The sequence below is a fragment of the Argopecten irradians genome, chromosome 8, assembly GCF_041381155.1.
Source record: "Argopecten irradians isolate NY chromosome 8, Ai_NY, whole genome shotgun sequence".
NCBI lineage: Eukaryota > Metazoa > Mollusca > Bivalvia > Pectinida > Pectinidae > Argopecten > Argopecten irradians.
Genome location: NC_091141.1, coordinates 22,088,690 through 22,111,391, shown reverse-complemented (window position 1 = coordinate 22,111,391; position 22,702 = coordinate 22,088,690). Strand labels below are relative to the sequence as shown.

Sequence of the window (22,702 nt, the reverse complement as noted above, 5' to 3'; positions counted from 1 at the left end):
CCCCAAACATTAAAAAAAAAAACCCACAAAAACCCACAATCAATCGCCTGACAAAAGTTCACACTTTAACAAGTATTCTATACACAGCACAGTATCGAGTAAATTTCCAGAAAGAAATTATGGACAGATAGATCTGATGATTATTTTATGGCTCCTGGTGTTGGGCTTGATCTAAAAATGAACATAGCACTTAATCTAAAGACTGTATGAATCTTAATTGAATACTTAGTGGATGATGCGTACTATACAATTGTTACATAAAATGAATGACATATTCAATACTTACAACTATACAATGCAATGACTACACATAAGCTTATTCATTAAAGCGAATAGTCGGACAAACATGTATTGTTGTTTCATATATATACACCTTGTAGAAAGCTGTCAGACCAATGAAGTTACATATGTATTTACTTATGTAAAACTTTAAATACCACCGTAGAGTGTATACAAACTTTGGTACTGACTGACAATAAAAGATAATGAGTTGACACAATTATACCCATTCTTATCATACACCCACCATATTTATACAATGATCTGAGAGTAGAAATAAACCATCAGATTCCACCGCAGCCTTCCTAAATAAACAGCTATTCACAAACCGAAACCCATTCTGTCCATAAATAGCCCTGGCTGTAATTAGGACCAACTGAATGCAGCCGTCTATCTATTGTAAATCCTTTAACTGATAGAGTTTTAATTAGTTCCTTGTTTCATTCATTGGAATTAAATATGTTCAAATTGACAATGATCTGACTGACAAAACGAAAATTACCACAACCAATATGGACAGATACTACAAAGTCTAATTATATTCAAATTTTATAATTAGAAGAATGATAATTCTTAAAACGTGTTTGCCAGAGCGTATTAATAGAATTGTGCATTTCTTTTCGCCAGTTTGATTGATTCATTTATGGTCCATTATACTGAACAGTAATATATGTAGTGTCATTCGACCATGATTTTGAATGGGCGGTTAAACTTCCTATCAATCAATCCACCATAGACGCTAGCATGATTCATACGTAAATGCCAAATTGCATCTTACTATAAATTGCTATGTTATTCATATTGAAATATGATAATACTTTTTAATGCTATTTAAAATTATTGTGCTCTTGACGAATTTCTCAGGAATACTGTTGGTTGGTTTTTTTTAAAAGTTGCCATTTTTTATGATTAATGACTTTTTTGTTTTTTGTTTGATTTAATTAACGTCCTAACAGCTATGGTCATGTAAGGACGGTCTCCCATGTATGCGGTGTATTGCATGTATGTAATGCGAGATGCGTGTTTTGGGAGACAGCGGTATATTCGTGTTGTGTTTTCTTGTATAGTGGAACTATTGTCCTTTTTATAGTGCTATATCACTGAAGCATGCCGCCGAAGACACCAAGCAACACACTCCACCCGGACTTTATTGTATTGAGGAGTAAAATGATATAACATTATCTATCATTATTTACCATGGGGATTTTCGGGGATTATAAAGAACACATATAACATCATAGTGTAGTTTCTGTATGTCTTCTCATTATCCTATAGCAAAAGAAGCTGCCGATACCGAAAAGCAGGCAACACCATTGATGCCTACTGTTTATTTTGTTTGTTTTCATACATAATCTGACTTTCTGGATGGCTGATTCTTGTTGTATACCTATAATGAGAATGACAATGAAGCCCGATGTTGTCAGCTCGTCACATATCGAAACATTGATATTGTGTGTTGATTTGGAAAATAATTCCTTAATAAATCAACGAAATCATACATTAAAACACATTTTATTTTGTCAAATAGTCTGACAAAAATACATAATGTTCATAATCATCATAGTAACTTGTACACGTACAGTCCTTTTAACAAAATAATTACCTAAGCCATTTTTTCACCATTTCTGTTGCCATGGTAACTCAAAATACAGGTCACATGTATAGCTAACATAACTGTAAAAATTTAAAGTCTATTAAAACGCCAATAAGAAATTTAGAAATAATTTTAATGACACCAAACAAAGAGAAAGCTTTCATAAGGATATCAAAATCAATATTAATATTTCAATCTCCAATCCAGTTGAAAATTGCAAGATCGTGGTTCTTAATATTTGATAAACGTTAATCTGTATCATGTGTAAGGTAAGTTACTTCTTAACAATCCAGTTTGTCCAAATCAAGAGTGGAGGCTGCGGCATTTTAACTTCACATGCTAGGTAAAACTGTATGACACAGAGTTGGTTAAACCAGTCTCTTTTAAAGAGTTCACTGGAGATAGGCTTCACAACATCTCACCACCTGGTCAAACACGTCCTCAAAATCCTTGATATCAGAACCCTGTAAAGGAAAAAAATATATATGTAAAGGAAAATGATGTCTACGTAAGGAATCTCGTATCTATCTAAAGAAAAAATAATCTCTATTGTATTTAAAAGTAAAACAATTCTCCCATACCTCGCATGGATATTCCGTGGTTGTTAGAGAAAAGATAACTCTATCTTACACACGGGATGTAACAGCTCACATGTGCTAGATAATTACCTGACGCCATCATTACATGTGGCGTAACCGTGACGCGCATTGTCACTGACGTCATCACTTTAAATGCATAACGACGTTCTTGTGATAGTGGCACGATTAAAAGCTGGAAAGCTAATAAAACATAGATCTGTCAAGGGGTCAGGGATATATCGACCGTCGTGAAATATTTTGGCCGCCTACCCTTGTCAAGCCTCGGGTTGAGATATCCTTCTATTTATCTTACACAGGGGGTGTAAGAGAGCTCACACGCACTACCCAATTACATTATGTCATCAACACAAGGAACATAACGGCAGCATGCATTGTCGATTACGTCATGAATTTGACATATAATGACGTTCCTGTGATACAAGTGCTACGAGAAAGGTAGAAAGTATCTAACATTATATTTTTTCTGATCTCTTTTTCTTATTAGTATGGGAGAAAAAGAATCAATCATGGATGTGTTAAGTGCACCCATGTCAGATTATATTACGCCTTATGTTGCATTACGATGTGTGAGTCCTGTAAAAGACAATATTTAAGTAAGCTACAGAGTCAGAGCCATGTACAAGTAAATATTCAACTGAATTGAATAACACATACCATTTATCTTACAACTACCCTAGAATCGTGGAGCAACATCATTATTCTATTAAAAAAACTAATAATGGAAGGGAAAGTTTGTACTTCTATAGTGCATTGAATAATACTTACTTCTATAGTGCATTGAATAGTACTTACATAATAAGGGTCTTCAATGATACGTTTCGTGTTGGGTTTGACGGGTTCGACGGGATCATAATCTGCTAGTGATTTAAGATCAGCCTTGCTTCCTTTAGGTTTGATGTCTTTCAGATCTCTGTGAATTATAAAACATTGCTACATAATTTTAACAAGAGGCCCAAGGGACTTAACGGTCATCTGACAATGCAGCCTTGCCATCATTTGAATAAGAAAAGATGGCGAATTTGCATCCATCTTTGATTTTGTAAAGGTAGTGCAAAGTGTTTTTGAAAGTCTAAATTTCTAAAATAACAACACTTTTTAGTCAGTCCCTCCTTTGCATTCAAACAATTTTTCAGCCCTTAAGTTTTTTCATTATGATGACTGTTGTGGCCATCTTAGAATTCGGATCGACAAAAAACACTACCGGTATGTGTTTTAAAGATGGCAGTCGAAATGGAAGACATCTTGAATTTCAGTTTGATCGGCAAAAATAATTACACTTGGTCAGGGCCATGTAAGGCTCATTCCAGGCAAGTTTCAGCTAAATCTCGCTGCTAAAACTTAAGAGGCTTAAAATCTGAAAAAATAAGGACGGCACGGGATGCATGATACCGATGACAGAAGTAGCATGATGGTGATATGTAATCCTGAGCTGTTGGGTCAAATGACCTACAAAAGTACACAGTTATGTACTTACTTCATTTTTGTCAATCCTTTCCAAAGATTACATCAGAGTCATGGAAGTCCTGTACACTTACCTGGGCATACGCCCCAGTAGTTTAACAAACAGATGGCTGATCTCAGCTACGATAGAAGTTCTAAGGACTATGAGAGCTAAAAATGTACACAGCTACATTGTATGTACTTACTTCATGTTTTGTCCATCCATTCCAAAGATTACATCAAAGTCATAGAAGTCCTGTACATTAATCTGCATTTGAAATAAAAGTAGTGGGAATCATAATCGTCTTTAAAATACAAATATATATATGATATTACAGTTTAGATCTTCATTATATAAAACTTATGAAAACTAAACACTTGTTTATAAACAGTGATATGGGGATAACTCCACTTTATACATGACAAAAAAAAACAAACAACAGACCAGGTGAGTCGATATACATAAAGTTCAAACTGGATATTATACAATTATCGACCTATTTTCAGGTGGATACGGTGAGTTATCAACCCGAGTAAATGATATATCCCGAGGCCGGAGGCCGAGGGTTATATCATTTTCGAGGGTTGATAAATCACCGTATCCACATGAAAATAGGTCGATAACTGTTTTATTATATGAAATTTACAAGATATTAACCGGCTATCCAAAAAGACCTTAATTACTAAAATAAACAGGATGATATTTAAATGTTCTTTTTACAAAAGTAGTAGTTTAACAATTACATGTGCAGCATATGGTAAATATCCAAATGCTTCTTGCTAACGGTGTAGACTGGTAGTACCGGAATACTGTATCAAATGCAGCCCGTCTGGCATTCTTGTCGTTTTCCATAAATTGAAGTTTGTAGTTGATCACCGTTGATCGCAGTAAACTTGCAGCCTTCCGCCATATATGTTGCCGACTATAATAATGGCGTCACAATAGATTATCTCGAAGTCATTGAATGAGGGAAACTCCTGTTACGCTATATTCGGGTACGAATCGACGTCAAAAGTGATTATGACGTCACATTTCAAGGGAGTTTTCCTCGATCTATTTTTGACACAGGTTACTGGACTCGCGAGAGGTATCTGGACTGAGTCCAGTAACCTCGCGTGCTTTTTGCCGCCGATTTCGGGGTTGATATCGCAGTTGATGAACACTTCTGAGAAACGTGTTGGCCAATCAGAATACAGGAAAAGCACCAGTCATATAATAATAAAAAAATATGCAAGGCAAAATACAATATTTCCAAGATGAAGAAGAATTTCAAAGAATTCGCCTTTAATAACAAGGTGCTAATAACGATTTTTCTTATACGTATGTTATTCATCTGGCTAATGAAGGTAGAATAATTAATTATATTTATATAGACCAAAATTTGTGATATCTTTGGTCTATTTCAAGGATAGTTATTCAAATGAATGAGGTATATTACTAATGGGCCTCATTCCTCTAGACTATTGCTACACTATTGGATCCTTCCTTGCACCAAGGATGGCCAGAGCCAAGATATGTACAAACACTATTCCACTACTGCTGAGGATAATTCTGAATTTCTGATTTTTGGTATAAATCTAAGAAGAACCTGGACTAGTACTCTACAGCCCTCCAACCTTAAGGGTGTCCAGTCATAATCACCATTATGTAAAGTCTGGTCTCCAGCCCTCCAACCTTAGGGGTGACCAGTCATAATCACCATTATGTAAAGTCTGGTCTCCAGCCCTCCAACCTTAGGGGTGACCTGTCATAATCACCATTATGTAAAGTCTGGTCTCCAGCCATCCAACCTTAGGGGTGACCAGTCATAATCACCATTATGTAAAGTCTGGTCTCCAGCCCTCCAACCTTAAGGGTGACCAGTCATAATCACCATTATGTAAAGTCTGGTCTCCAGCCCTCCAACCTTAGGGGTGACCTGTCATAATCACCATTATGTAAAGTCTGGTCTCCAGCCCTCCAACGTTAGAGGTGACCTGTCATAATCACCATTATGTAAAGTCTGGTCTCCAGCCCTCCAACCTTAGGGGTGACCAGTCATAATCACCATTATGTAAAGTCTGGTCTCCAGCCCTCCAACCTTAGAGGTGACCAGTCATAATCACCATTATGTAAAGTCTGATCTCCAGCCCTCCAATGTTAGAGGTGACCAGTCATAATCACCATTATGTAAAGTCTGGTCTCCAGCCCTCCAACGTTAGAGGTGACCAGTCATAATCACCATTATGTAAAGTCTGGTCTCCAGCCCTCCAACCTTAGGGGTGACCAGTCATAATCACCATTATGTAAAGTCTGGTCTCCAGCCCTCCAACCTTAGAGGTGACCAGTCATAATCACCATTATGTAAAGTCTGGTCTCCAGCCCTCCAACCTTAGAGGTGACCAGTCATAATCACCATTATGTAAAGTCTGGTCTCCAGCCCTCCAACCTTAGGGGTGACCAGTCATAATCACCATTATGTAAAGTCTGGTCTCCAGCCCTCCAACGTTAGGGGTGACCTGTCATAATCACCATTATGTAAAGTCTGGTCTCCAGCCCTCCAACCTTAGAGGTGACCAGTCATAATCACCATTATGTAAAGTCTGGTCTCCAGCCCTCCAACGTTAGAGGTGACCAGTCATAATCACCATTATGTAAAGTCTGGTCTCCAGCCCTCCAACCTTAGGGGTGACCAGTCATAATCACCATTATGTAAAGTCTGGTCTCCAGCCCTCCAACGTTAGAGGTGACCTGTCATAATCACCATTATGTAAAGTCTGGTCTCCAGCCCTCCAACGTTAGAGGTGACCTGTCATAATCACCATTATGTAAAGTCTGGTCTCCAGCCCTCCAACCTTAGGGGTGACCAGTCATAATCACCATTATGTAAAGTCTGGTCTCCAGCCCTCCAACCTTAGGGGTGACCAGTCATAATCACCATTATGTAAAGTCTGGTCTCCAGCCCTCCAACCTTAGAGGTGACCAGTCATAATCACCATTATGTAAAGTCTGGTCTCCAGCCCTCCAACGTTAGAGGTGACCAGTCATAATCACCATTATGTAAAGTCTGGTCTCCAGCCCTCCAACCTTAGGGGTGACCAGTCATAATCACCATTATGTAAAGTCTGGTCTCCAGCCCTCCAACCTTAAGGGTGACCAGTCATAATCACCATTATGTAAAGTCTGGTCTCCAGCCCTCCAACCTTAGGGTGACCAGTCATAATCACCATTATGTAAAGTCTGGTCTCCAGCCCTCCAACCTTAGAGGTGACCAGTCATAATCACCATTATGTAAAGTCTGGTCTCCAGCCCTCCAACCTTAGGGGTGACCAGTCATAATCACCATTATGTAAAGTCTGGTCTCCAGCCCTCCAACCTTAGGGTGACCAGTCATAATCACCATTATGTAAAGTCTGGTCTCCAGCCCTCCAACCTTAGGGGTGACCAGTCATAATCACCATTATGTAAAGTCTGGTCTCCAGCCCTCCAACCTTAGGGGTGACCAGTCATAATCACCATTATGTAAAGTCTGGTCTCCAGCCCTCCAACCTTAGGGGTGACCAGTCATAAATCACCATTATTGTAAAGTCTGGTCTCCAGCCCTCCAACCTTAGGGTGACCAGTCATAATCACCATTATGTAAAGTCTGGTCTCCAGCCCTCCAACCTTAGGGGTGACCAGTCATAATCACCATTATGTAAAGTCTGGTCTCCAGCCCTCCAACCTTAGGGGTGACCAGTCATAATCACCATTATGTAAAGTCTGGTCTCCAGCCCTCCAACCTTAGGGGTGACCAGTCATAATCACCATTATGTAAAGTCTGGTCTCCAGCCCTCCAACCTTAGGGGTGACCAGTCATAATCACCATTATGTAAAGTCTGGTCTCCAGCCCTCCAACCTTAGGGGTGACCAGTCATAATCACCATTATGTAAAGTCTGGTCTCCAGCCCTCCAACGTTAGGGTGACCAGTCATAATCACCATTATGTAAAGTCTGGTCTCCAGCCCTCCAACTTAGGGGTGACCAGTCATAATCACCATTATGTAAAGTCTGGTCTCCAGCCCTCCAACCTTAGGGGTGACCAGTCATAATCACCATTATGTAAAGTCTGGTCTCCAGCCCTCCAACCTTAGGGTGACCAGTCATAATCACCATTATGTAAAGTCTGGTCTCCAGCCCTCCAACGTTAGGGTGACCAGTCATAATCACCATTATGTAAAGTCTGGTCTCCAGCCCTCCAACGTTAGGGGTGACCAGTCATAATCACCATTATGTAAAGTCTGGTCTCCAGCCCTCCAACGTTAGGGGTGACCAGTCATAATCACCATTATGTAAAGTCTGGTCTCCAGCCCTCCAACGTTAGGGGTGACCAGTCATAATCACCATTATGTAAAGTCTGGTCTCCAGCCCTCCAACCTTAGGGGTGACCAGTCATAATCACCATTATGTAAAGTCTGGTCTCCAGCCCTCCAACCTTAGGGGTGACCAGTCATAATCACCATTATGTAAAGTCTGGTCTCCAGCCCTCCAACCTTAGGGGTGACCAGTCATAATCACCATTATGTAAAGTCTGGTCTCCAGCCCTCCAACCTTAGGGGTGACCAGTCATAATCACCATTATGTAAAGTCTGGTCTCCAGCCCTCCAACCTTAGGGGTGACCAGTCATAATCACCATTATGTAAAGTCTGGTCTCCAGCCCTCCAACCTTAGGGGTGACCAGTCATAATCACCATTATGTAAAGTCTGGTCTCCAGCCCTCCAACCTTAGGGGTGACCAGTCATAATCACCATTATGTAAAGTCTGGTCTCCAGCCCTCCAACCTTAGGGGTGACCAGTCATAATCACCATTATGTAAAGTCTGGTCTCCAGCCCTCCAACCTTAGGGGTGACCAGTCATAATCACCATTATGTAAAGTCTGGTCTCCAGCCCTCCAACCTTAAGGGTGACCAGTCATAATCACCATTATGTAAAGTCTGGTCTCCAGCCCTCCAACCTTAGGGGTGACCAGTCATAATCACCATTATGTAAAGTCTGGTCTCCAGCCCTCCAACCTTAGGGGTGACCAGTCATAAATCACCATTATGTAAAGTCTGGTCTCCAGCCCTCCAACCTTAGGGGTGACCAGTCATAATCACCATTATGTAAAGTCTGGTCTCCAGCCCTCCAACCTTAGGGGTGACCAGTCATAATCACCATTATGTAAAGTCTGGTCTCCAGCCCTCCAACCTTAGGGGGTACCAGTCATAATCACCATTATGTAAAGTCTGGTCTCCAGCCCTCCAACCTTAGGGGGTACCAGTCATAATCACCATTATGTAAAGTCTGGTCTCCAGCCCTCCAACCTTAGGGGTGACCAGTCATAATCACCATTATGTAAAGTCTGGTCTCCAGCCCTCCAACCTTAGGGGTGACCAGTCATAATCACCATTATGTAAAGTCTGGTCTCCAGCCCTCCAACCTTAGAGGTGACCAGTCATAATCACCATTATGTAAAGTCTGGTCTCCAGCCCTCCAACCTTAGGGGTGACCAGTCATAATCACCATTATGTAAAGTCTGGTCTCCAGCCCTCCAACCTTAACCTTTATGTAAAGTCTGGTCTCCAGCCCTCCAACCTTAGGGGTGACCAGTCATAATCACCATTATGTAAAGTCTGGTCTCCAGCCCTCCAACCTTAGGGGTGACCAGTCATAATCACCATTATGTAAAGTCTGGTCTCCAGCCCTCCAACCTTAGGGGTGACCAGTCATAATCACCATTATGTAAAGTCTGGTCTCCAGCCCTCCAACCTTAGAGATGACCAGTCATAATCACCATTATGTAAAGTCTGGTCTCCAGCCCTCCAACCTTAAGGGTGACCAGTCATAATCACCATTATGTAAAGTCTGGTCTCCAGCCCTCCAACCTTAGGGGTGACCAGTCATAATCACCATTATGTAAAGTCTGGTCTCCAGCCCTCCAACGTTAGAGGTGACCAGTCATAATCACCATTATGTAAAGTCTGGTCTCCAGCCCTCCAACCTTAAGGGTGACCAGTCATAATCACCATTATGTAAAGTCTGGTCTCCAGCCCTCCAACCTTAAGGGTGACCAGTCATAATCACCATTATGTAAAGTCTGGTCTCCAGCCCTCCAACCTTAAGGGTGACCAGTCATAATCACCATTATGTAAAGTCTGGTCTCCAGCCCTCCAACCTTAGGGGTGACCAGTCATAATCACCATTATGTAAAGTCTGGTCTCCAGCCCTCCAACCTTAGGGGGTACCAGTCATAATCACCATTATGTAAAGTCTGGTCTCCAGCCCTCCAACCTTAGGGGTGACCAGTCATAATCACCATTATGTAAAGTCTGGTCTCCAGCCCTCCAACCTTAGGGGTGAACCAGTCATAATCACCATTATGTAAAGTCTGGTCTCCAGCCCTCCAACCTTAGGGGTGACCAGTCATAATCACCATTATATAAAGTCTGGTCTCCAGCCCTCCAACGTTAGGGGTGACCAGTCATAATCACCATTATGTAAAGTCTGGTCTCCAGCCCTCCAATGTTAGAGGTGACCAGTCATAATCACCATTATGTAAAGTCTGGTCTCCAGCCCTCCAACCTTAGGGGTGACCAGTCATAATCACCATTATGTAAAGTCTGGTCTCCCAGCCCTCCAACCTTAGGGGTAACCAGTCATAATCACCATTATGTAAAGTCTGGTCTCCAGCCCTCCAACCTTAGGGGTGACCAGTCATAATCACCATTATGTAAAGTCTGGTCTCCAGCCCTCCAACCTTAGGGGTGACCTGTCATAATCACCATTATGTAAAGTCTGGTCTCCAGCCCTCCAACCTTAGGGGGTACCAGTCATAATCACCATTATTTAAAGTCTGGTCTCCAGCCCTCCAACCTTAGGGGTGACCAGTCAAAATCACCATTATGTAAAGTCTGGTCTCCAGCCCTCCAACCTTAGGGGTGACCAGTCAAAATCACCATTATTTAAAGTCTGGTCTCCAGCCCTCCAACCTTAGGGGTGACCAGTCATAATCACCGTTATGTAAAGTCTGGTCTCCAGCCCTCCAACCTTAGGGGTGACCAGTCATAATCACCATTATGTAAAGTCTGGTCTCCAGCCCTCCAACCTTAGGGGTGACCAGTCATAATCACCATTATGTAAAGTCTGATCTCCAGCCCTCCAACCTTAGGGGTGACCAGTCATAATCACCATTATGTAAAGTCTGGTCTCCAGCCCTCCAACCTTAGGGGTGACCTGTCATAATCACCATTATGTAAAGTCTGATCTCCAGCCCTCCAACCTTAGAGGTGACCAGTCATAATCACCATTATGTAAAGTCTGGTCTCCAGCCCTCCAACCTTAGGGGGTACCAGTCATAATCACCATTATTTAAAGTCTGGTCTCCAGCCCTCCAACCTTAGGGGTGACCAGTCATAATCACCATTATGTAAAGTCTGGTCTCCAGCCCTCCAACCTTAGGGGTGACCTGTCATAATCACCATTATGTAAAGTCTGGTCTCCAGCCCTCCAACCTTAAGGATGACCAGTCATAATCACCATTATGTAAAGTCTGGTCTCCAGCCCTCCAACCTTAAGGATGACCAGTCATAATCACCATTATGTAAAGTCTGGTCTCCAGCCCTCCAACCTTAAGGATGACCAGTCATAATCACCATTATGTAAAGTCTGGTCTCCAGCCCTCCAACCTTAGGGGTGACCAGTCATAATCACCATTATGTAAAGTCTGGTCTCCAGCCCTCCAACCTTAGGGGTGACCAGTCATAATCACCATTATGTAAAGTCTGGTCTCCAGCCCTCCAACGTTAGAGGTGACCAGTCATAATCACCATTATGTAAAGCCTGGTCTCCAGCCCTCCAACCTTAGGGGTGGCCAGTCATAATCACCATTATTTCAAGTCTGGTCTCCATCCCTCCAACCTTAGGGGTGACCATAGCATGTTTCTGACCAATGTGATAAAGATGCATCATGACTGTAGTTCCCTTTATTTTCCCTATTGGGTCCCACCCCTACAGACCCATGGGTGTCAGAAATGTCATTCATACATCCTATGATCCCCTTCCCCCAACAACGTTTCTGACCAAAGATGGTTACATGCATATGGTACTTTATGACTAGTAGTGATTTAAAGGAATTCACTCTATTTCTCTATTTGGCCACATCCTCCAGATCCAGAGGGAATCAGAGTCACCGTTTATGAAAATCATATTCTCTTTCTGAAAGGAGGTTTCTGATCAACTGTTACTCAAATCCATTAGTATTTTGAGTCAAATAGTGTTTTAAGGTAGACAGTCCCTTCTGGTTTCCTCTTAAGTATTTCGTTTATTTTTTGATATTTTGATTTTCGTTATAAAAATGTACTCTGATCACAAAAACCAAATAAAAACCATATGTCACTGATTAGTTTTTCTTCCAGGGTTGCTTAAAGATATGTACAAATGACTTAAAGTTCCGGAATTAAGGATTTTAAATAAATATAATAAATATTATTTCCTCCCTGTAAAATCTCTTAACATGTAAAGAATATGCCAGTATCAAGTTCAAACCTTTAGTAGGTGATATAGAATTCATAACTATATCAAATTAGCTGGGTTTTCCACAATAAAACGAAATATCGTTATTTTAAAAATTAAATCCGTACTCTATTTGAGTGAAAAATTGCATCAAAAAAGTAAAAAAAATTTCTGAAAAAATGATCTCAAGAAAAATCACATTTTTAGAATTTCCATGAAGATTGACATATTTGCAATGAGAAAAGTCAATAAAAAGTATACCTCACCAGATCATTTTTCAAAATATGACCGATTTGTTTTCTAATACCCCTTAAATTTTGGCCCGAAAACATTTAAATAGGCGAATCCGTAGCACTTTTCAACGTTTTATGTTATTCATTTACCCTTGGTAGTTTTCTATATTTATCATATCATTGGAACATACAGGATAACACAATAATTACATATCTTAAAGGGCCACTACCTTTCCGAAACTGCTTTTAATTTTTAAAATAGGAATGTAAAACGAGATCGATAATTTTGTAGAGTCGCAAAAGTTATTAACTTACCATTAATACTACACGTATCATCACCTTTTGAACAATTTGATTAAAATAATATAATGTTATTTTTTATAACTCGGGTCATCTTATGTTTCCCGCCGTTGTCCTAATTACTGCGCGGTAGTTGACTATCACAGTGTCGGACGGCAAAACAGCGAAACGACTCTCCACTGTTATCATATATTACGCAGGATATTGTGCATATGTTTGGTGTTTTAACCTCATCTTAGGCCATCGGTATATATTTTCTGAAGTTATTAATGTTTTTAAGAAACCTTTATGGTTTGCTCGGGAAAGGTAGTGGGCCTTTAATAATTACATTTATTCATTATAAAAAATAAAACAAAGCAGTTTGCAAGCTTCATTTAGGCCTGACATCAAACTTTCAAACAGAGTCTACTTCAGCAGGAAATACATGTACATCAGCTTTTTCTGAGACAAATATTTTTCTCTATGTGATATTGTATCAAAATGGACTTTTTCCGAAATAGCGTCTTTCAAATTATGAGTAAAGATTTTAATATTTAATAAAATGAAAATACTTTCCAGCAATTTCTTTTTCCATATTTTGTTTGTCAGTTTCCGGACGAAAATTAGTATATCTAATTCAGTATCTCACAAAGAGTGCCTATTAAAGCTCGAAACTCGAATGTTTCCATTCAAAACACCACTAACTTTCTCTATTAAGGAGGAGGGGCGCTTATAGGGACATGAACACTTATTAGGTCGAATACGGTAGGTATACAATTATAATGATAAAGTTCATTCATTTGTTACTATTGAGGTCAAGTTTTTTTCATTTTGGGTCCCCGTAAATTCATGTGTATTCCATCTGATTGTTTAGCGACTATTATGATTCTCGGATTTTACTTCATGCATCAATCTTCAAAATTATACAATATTTACCGATACCACACAGTTCACACCTTTAGATTGGTACATGTCAAGTAAACCCTCGGAAAGTTTGCAGACGAAATATTTGAAGATATCTGAAGTGCGTTATAATAGGTGGGTATGGAGAAATAAATTATGTTTGCTAGGATCCGGATAGCGACGTTACAAATGTATGATGTCACAGAAGGGACGGTCTACGTTAAAGGAAATGTTAATGAAAGACAGAGAAACAACAACAGGCCAGGTGAACTAAACCATAATTTAAATGCATCTGTGGGTAACTAAAATGATATCCAAGTATGTTGTCATGTCTTGTATCTTTTACCTGTCGAACAACATGGTGGTAATTGTCTATTCCTTTTTTCTTCAATGTTTTCATCGTTCTTTTGTCAGGGGGTCCTCCCACATGCCATTCTCCTATGGCAGCACTGTCAACTTTCCACTGTAGAAAATAACATTTAATTGTAGACAAGGACTCGCTTAAAGTGAACAGTCGGGCAAGGATGGCTATAGTCGGTGAAAATGGTGTGAATGTATCCAGTATAATTTCTTATGAAATGGAAAAATAAAATTTCTCGTCAAAATCTGTCTGCGTACGAAGAAATTAATTTAAAGTATGGAAATTCTAAAACGTCCTCCCGGCTCACTATGTCCGTGGTTACATTTCCACGCAGCCTCGCTTTCAATGCTTTCAACTTTTCTTTACTTTAATGGTCAGAACTGCGAAACTAAGCAGAACTTGACCGTCGTATTAATATGTGAGAACTTTTGGAAGGCCAATGAACGCATTTAGACTGGTTTTCTTTGCCCGACTATTCACTTTAAAGATTTTTAGCCTATTTGACCCCTATGGCAATGATGAAAGTTGAGGTCATTTATTTGAACAGGTGTGGCAGTCAATCAAATAAACAAGTTACTTACAAGTTCAATATTAGTTCTCTAAGCCCTTTATAGTTATTGAGAAAATTTAGTCATATTTTAGGCTTTTTGACCTCTGTGACCTTTAATGAAGTCAATACAATAATTTAATGTTAATGTAAACAGGACAAAGTATATGCTGACCAATGATTCATACATCTTATCATGTTCATTTAGTAAGAGTTTCTCTTTGTAACCATGACAACCAATTAACCTAAGATGTATTCAAAACAATAACCATATCCAGTATCTATCATCCTTTAAAATCCTGATATAGTAAATTTTAGCGTAATTAGACAATATCTAAATTTTGACAAAGCAGGCAATATGTGTGATTTGTGAAATTACAGGCTTTTATATGTTACATCCCATGACCAAGTTTGAATGAAATTTATCTCAAAGCTTATGAGTTTTTAACAATTTTACAAAACTTGTGTATAGAAACAAGAGGCCCAGAGGGCCTGTAGCGCTTACCTGGTTTGTAATGCAAAGTCACAAGCGGTCTGAGCCAAAATTTATGCATATTCTGTTCCCCTTCCCTTGAGGATGTCTCTAGCTAAATTTCTTCACAATCAATGCAGAACCCTATGACTAATAGCAATTTATTATTTACCTTTATTTCCCTTATTTTGCCCCATCCCTCCTGCCCCCGGAGTAAGAGCCAATATTTCAACAATCTCTATTCCTCTTCCCCCAAGTTTCCATGGTAAAGGATAATGTTCCCAAAATGGAAGGTCCCCAATAGCAAAAGGCACAACTATTGCACTTGTCTGATGTATACAGAAAGTTTCAAGGAGCTGCGATTTGGAGTTATTGTCCAGAAACAAAAGGAAACAGTAAGTGGGTATTTTTGACTAAGTTTCCATGGTAACAAAAAAAATTCCCAAAATGGAAGGACTGCAATAGCAAAAGGCACAACTAGGGCACTTGTCTGATGTATACAGAAAGTTTCAAGGGGCTGTGCTGAACAGTTTTTGAGTTATGGCCCAGAAAAAAAAACTTGGACGGATAGACAGACGGAGCCCAATTTAATATCCCCCCCAAACGTGTTTCGTGGGGGATAATAAAGGTTTGTATATTATAAGATCATATTTTCAGTTTGAACAACTTTGTTTTGAAAGCCTAAATGAAAAAATATTCAGTGTAATCAGTCATTCACAATTATTGGTATGATACATAGTAAATATTGTGATATGATACAATTTGATGTATCGTTGCAGCACTAATTTTCAGAAACTATATCCTAATTGTTGCAAATCTACATATATAACCCCCACCCCACTTTCATCAAGTTTATATCAAACTAGTGACATATATCTATATATGCAGAAATACAACAGGGATGAAGTCACTGGATATCAGGCGTAATATGTAATAAATACTGCTTACAAAACTTAAATGTACATTCAAGGCTTATGATATAGATATGACATGGCTCATCCATGTATCTACTTATTCAACTGTATAAAGTCATTCATTAATACATTGATCACACATATTTACACTGTAGTTTTGTATTTACCTGATCTAACTGCCCTTTCTTTTTCAGTAGATCCAAAAACACTGCTTCAGCTATAGGAGAACGGCAAATATTTCCTGTAACAAAAATATAAATATTTACCTGTAGATAAATATACAAAATACCTTCAATTGATTACATCACATATGTCTTTTGTCTTTAAAAATATACAATGATAGTTCAAAGCAGTAGATTAATATCTACATGGAATTTAACATCAAATCCATTAAACATAGCTCCCAGACCAGGGCTCACACCCGGGACCTCCAAACACTATATAAGTGACACTATATAGCCGAATGGTAGGTTCTGCTTGAGCTACCAGCTGGTCACCGATGATCGATGATCGGACCAAGCTAACCCCGCTACATACAAAATGTATGTAATGTATACAATGTATGTATATATGTAGATGTATGAAGTACATAATTATTGTAAGTATGCAATTTGATGTCAATACCAATAGCTACATAATGTAAAGTGAGTGTATGTAATGTTATTTAAGTAATGCAAAGTAATTATGTAATGTTAAATGACTATTGTAATGCAAGCAGTTACATTAATAATGCACACCAAAGTCTATAAAAGTGGTAGTTTCTGCTCCTGCTTAGCGCTCAGCATACAGGGAGTGGGACGACTGGTTCGCCCGTTGTCAGTATAATGTGACCGGGTGGGGTGTGTTGCTTGGTGTCTTCGGCGGCATGCTTCAGTGATATAGCACTATAAAAAGGGCAATAGTTCCACTATACAAGAAGACACAACACGAATATACCGCAGTCTCCCAAAACACGCACCTCGCACAACATACACGCAACACTACGCATACATGGGAGGCCGTCCTTACATGACCATAGCTGTTAATAGGACGTTAATAAATCAAACAAACAAACAAACAAAACATTAATAATGTAGGTATGTTACTGAACAGTATCCAAGCATACATTGTACAATGTATATATATAAGAAATACTTTTCAATTGTACTGGGAATTGCAAGTCCTTTGTATAGATGTAGAGGGGTTTTATAACACACACATGCACACCCAAATGTATACATTTGTGAAGGGAGTTACAAAAGTACGGCCAGGTCAGACTTGAGCTACATAGTTGCTGGCTACAATTAATCAATTTTTGGATTGTGATTTTCTTGTAGTCTTACTAAGAGCGCAGCTCTCTGCACGGCCGAAGGCCGCGTAGAGCGAAGCTCTACTAACCATAACACGTGTGTGAGCATATAGATTTCAATACATTCCAGTACCCCAGGTTGGACTTTGAAATCGTGTCCCGCGGGAAAAGTCTCGCGCCTCCATGCAGGCCGCCATGTTTTAATTCTCGTTATCAGCATGACGAGATTTGAAATTTTCTCTGTAGGCAAAACGTATCACCAGGATATACTTTGAAATTACTGTAAGTAGTTTTAGATAACTACACAAGGATAAGAACGACACAATAAATGTACAGGTCAAAATGAGTACTGTCTGTGTATTGTCAAGCGCACCGTCAGCCGTGATGTCAGGAAGCTTGGTGCCAAAGATGACGGCACATATTCCCGCGCTTTTTTGATACATGGCATGTTGCCAAGTTTTCCGCATTGGAGAGAAACAAGATCGAAAGGAAATTGAACTTTACCAGTTTAATGTTTATTTCTGGCCTGTATATGACGACTGCTAGACACAAATATTGAAGAATAGCATTTACTAAAAAATCAATGATCGGATTACAAATTAAAACAATTTTAATCTTATTCTGATGTTATAATCCTAACTATATTTACATTTTTTATAAGTAGCTGCGCTCTTCTGAGGCATTGCCTTAAATTCATATTAGTCCTTACATACATCTATGACTATGAGCATCTCTTCTGAGGCATTGCCTTAAATTCATATTAGTCCTTACATACATCTATGACTATGAGCATATTTTTTGTAAACATCTGCATGATTTTTGATCAGTTTTCTTTTTTCGCAGTATTTCATATCAACTGACACTGAGTGCACTTAAATGTTAAAAAAACTAAATCAGTTCTTACCCAGACATATAAACAGTACAGACTTTGTGGGTCCAGCTTCTGCCATGATGTTCTGCTAGTAAATCGGTGTCATGGTAGTTTGGTTACCTATAATTAGTAAATCACCGATATGCAATCACACCCTGTCATAATTGTGTTTGCGTATCACTTTTTAGAATATGAAATAGGATTAACTCCTTTTAAAATCCACTTACCTGCAACAAGTATTTAAATGGTACGTGCAGTGGAGAGAAATATCTGATATCCAAAAAACGAAAGTGAAAGTAGGTTGGTAGTTTTAAATCGGTTTAACTTTGATACTTTTTCATCATTCTTTATAAAATTAGTTTGATATATATAAAAAAAAAATCTTTTGTAAATTGCTCTGTTAGATAAAAATAATTGGTTTATTTTATAATCTTTAAACCTGTGCAGTGAATTTCATACTATAGCGAGAAACTCACCTGACACCGGTACCGGACACCATTAAATAACAGGAAGTCCAGTAACGATAACTCCCGACAGCAAATTGTGTGATATATATCGTTCTCATGAACACAGCTGCAATGTGCAGGATTGTAAGCAAAGCAGCATGGTTTCCACAACGAAACTTTATTAGGGAAGGGACAATCATTTTTTTTATATAAATGAGCTTGGGTCCGACCCCTATATTCAAAAGGGCAAATTTTTCGTTGAATTTAAGCTACAATGGGATACATTGGTGTGAAACTTTATTAGGGACAGGACAATCTACAATACGGTCATAAAAAGGGTGAATGAAACAAAATCCTACTCCGCATCCAATGTTATTTCATCCACTAATTGGTGTGACGGTATGGCCAATCATATTTTATATAAATAGTTTACCCCTCACAGGCCTAGTGCTTTAATCCTACCCTCCTTCATCTTTGGATTGATGGATATCAATATTTGGTGTGTTTACATATCAAATATTAATATAAATGTTCACCCCCAGTGAGTCAGAGGGTCGGGGCCCCCAAAAGGGCAAATGGAGAGGGAAACAGGACAATCGCCCGACCCCATTGGTGACGTCATCAAATCCGCGTTTCACAACACTTGTATGTATGGATTCTAATCAAATTTAACTAGAAACATCCTTGTGGGGAGGGGAAAAGAGTTTGTATAAATTTTGGCTCTGACCCCACGTGGGCAGAAGGGGCGGGGTCCAATAGGGGAAATAGAGGTAAATCCTTAAAATCGCTACTAGTCATAGAATTCTGCATAGATTCTAACCAAATTTGGCCAGAAACCGTCATTGGGGGAAGGGGAATAAAGAGTTTGTATTTTGGCTCGGCCCCCCTGGCCACCATACCGCCATCTTGGATTTTGATAGTTAAAGATTGTTACATCTATTTCTGTACTAAAGGATGATTCTCAAATTCCATATGTAGGTTATAGGGCCCTAGTTTCGCATATTTTTCTTCGGGATCAATCGGTAAACAAGATGGCCGTCTTGGATTTTGATAGTTAAAGTTTGTTACCACTATTTCTCAAAAGATACTGAAGGGATCGTTTCAAATTTCATATGTAAGTTTTCCTAAGGCCATAGTTGCGCATATTGCATTTTGGGACCGATCAGATAAAGACATGGCCACTAGCTAGCTAGCTAGCTCAGATAACCATCTTTGATTTTGAAAGTTAAAGTTTGTTACCGCTATTTCTCAGAAAGTAATGAAGGGATCGTTCTCAAATTTCCATGAAGGTTCTTCTAGGGCCCTTGTTCTGCCTATTGCATTTTGGGACCGATCTGTAAACAGGATGGCCGCCAGGCATACATCTTAGATTTTGATAGTTAAAGTTTGTTACCGCTATTTCTCAGAAAGTACTAAAGGGATCGTTCTCAAATTATCATGTAGGTTCTCCTAGGGCCCTAATTCTGCCTATTGCATTTTGGGACCGATCGGTCAAAAAGATGGCCGACCACCATCTTGGATTTTGAATATTTAAAGTTTGAAAAGCAGAGAAAATAAGTGTTAAGTTTGAAAAGCAGAAAAAAGATCCCTCTTTCAATGACATTGCCTACATTGTATATACATTTTGGATGGCACTGATGCATCATAGTCCCGTCACAAGGTGAATCCCCCTTCCCTGGTTGTTTCGGCGTTGTCCACTTCAATCTACGGAGATTCGCCGACTAGGGTGATCAGGTCAGAGCCTAGAACCACTCAGCTGTTCACTAGTATTTTGTAACACTATACAAATATTTACTTTTTGTAGGTTAATATGAGAAATTGTTAAACCTGAGAAAGGTGATATTTCCTGAGGCCGAAGGCCGAGGGAAATATCACCTTTCAAAGGTTTAACAATATCTCGTATTTACCTACAAAAAGTAAATATTTGTTTTGTTATATGAAATGAGACAATGATACAAGTTTTGCTACTTGGAACAATCCTCAGTGGGTACTTTTAGTACTTCTGCTGTACTTCTTCACAATATAACTTTCTAACATATAGATACATTTAAAATGTGTTAAAACATCTTTCCTAATCCTACCTCACTGTTGTCTGCCATGTTGGATTTGCCTATTGCCCGATGATCGACAATGATCTATTTTGATTGGTCAATAATATGGAAAAGACGGGGAATTCCCTGTGTCTATTTATAGCCAGGTTACCAGATTTGCAATGTCAACCCCTGAACAGGTGTTCATCGGTCTCGGGTTGCATTTTGTCAAGACCTGTCCGAGCGGTCTAGACCAATCAGAAAATGGCAAAACTCACAGTCATATAACAAATGTTATTGTTGTTTTGATAGTAAATGCTAATACACAACTGATGTTACTGGGATGCCCTACCAGTCTTAGTCTTTCTGTACAAGTCATACCAATGATTCGCAGAGGGCTCCACACAGATTGCCCAACGAAACCAAGACAACCAACCTCCACAGGAAGTCACCACATTCACTACCCTCGTTGCTGACAATCTTATATCAAATCTTGTACTTGGCCTGTTTTCGCTCGTAAGAGTTGTTGATACCGCCCTCCCACGCCACTGCCAGATGATTCAGCACAACCTGCTTGAACGATAAATAGCAAATAACTATGTCTGACCTTTGATTGGTACCTACAATCTGGTGCAACAAATGTCATTTCATGACAACATTTGTCATCGGTACGTCATAGACAGCGACAACAGAACTCTGGGTAGGACTCCATGCTGGTACGCATATCCAGGTCTTGTTTATTCCTGGTAAGTCACTTGCCGATAGTGTTCATCCATTTCCCAAGTTGCCACTGTGTGTCGCGGATGTTATCAGTATCGCTGAGTCGTCGAAGTATTTTCCTGTGCATTTAAATGTCTTCACCTTAACTATTGGAATGGTTTCCTTGGCAATATTGAATGTTTTGTTCTTGATCTTTCCTCTTTCAGTACTAGGCTTGTGGACTTCAATGATTATACTTCATACGGCCATAACCCCTTACTTATCTCTAACACTGAAGTTACCATTAGGTTCACGTCTGTAGAAATCCGTACAGCCAGGAACTACACTTCCTCTAGAATGAGATATTTTTTTATGAAACTGTTTAGCCTGAATCGTCAGTAGAAAATGAGTGGCTGGGGAATGAGATATTTCCTGGAACTCATTAAAGCCGCATCACCATGAGAAAGAGGAAGACTGAGAATGGGGTGTTTTCTTGGAATTCGTTAAGCCTATAACGCTAGAAGAAACAGAGAGACAAATACAAATGCGAGCATTCCGTTGAATTCTTTAAGCCAGTATCGCCAGGGGATGCTAGGAGTGAGACAATTTCGGAGAAACAGCGATATTGTGAGCGGGATATTTCCTTGAACTCCTTAAGACAGCATTGTCAACAAATGAACAAAGGGACTGAGAGATATGTCATTGAACTCGTCCGAAAAGAATTTTATATCTATTGTTTCAAGATTTTCTGTCCTAAACCGTAGTCTGACTTTTTTTATTTCTTTCCTCATAACTCTCTGTTAAAAACTGTAGTCAGACTTTATTTCTTTCATCACGGCTCTGTCAAAAACCGTAGTCTCACTTCCCTTTCTCCCCTCGTGACTCTTACTGGAATGGTCTTACTCCAGTTCACATACATGGCCCTCTACTCCAAAACCGTCGCTTGATTTTCGTTATCTGGCGATACAGATATTTGGTATACATTACATGCATTTTTGGAAGGCTTGTTTGTTTGTTTATTTGAGTTTCACGGCACATCGACAACTAAGGTCATTTAGGGCCAAACTACAGGTCAGGCATTAATAACAGGATATTAACAATGATTGCATCTAAAAGAGCGGGATGAGAAAAAGCAAAATCACAGATTGTACATTTTTATGATTTCATAAAAAAAATGCATGGGATAAAATAGTTTTGGCTAAGATACATGGGAAAACTCATGCACAATGTTGATA

General features: G+C 39.2%; 1 protein-coding gene across 2 annotated transcripts; it reads right to left on the bottom strand.

Moving 5' to 3' along the window:
• Positions 1–1,775: 1,775 nt before the first annotated feature.
• On the bottom strand, positions 1,776–18,833 carry LOC138329675 (low molecular weight phosphotyrosine protein phosphatase 1-like). 2 transcript variants are annotated; one of them, XM_069276922.1, is made up of 7 exons: positions 18,769–18,833; positions 18,326–18,412; positions 16,301–16,374; positions 14,186–14,302; positions 4,119–4,180; positions 3,265–3,382; positions 1,776–2,337 (listed from the first exon to the last, which is right to left on the bottom strand). In XM_069276922.1, exons 2-7 carry the CDS (start codon positions 18,369–18,371, stop codon positions 2,266–2,268), a joined length of 489 nt encoding a protein of 162 aa, XP_069133023.1. In that variant the 5' UTR covers positions 18,372–18,412; positions 18,769–18,833; the 3' UTR covers positions 1,776–2,265. The 2 variants fall into 2 exon arrangements, with proteins under 2 accessions (XP_069133023.1, XP_069133024.1); XM_069276923.1 differs by lacking the exon at positions 18,769–18,833 and adding an exon at positions 18,520–18,585.
• Positions 18,834–22,702: the final 3,869 nt, after the last annotated feature.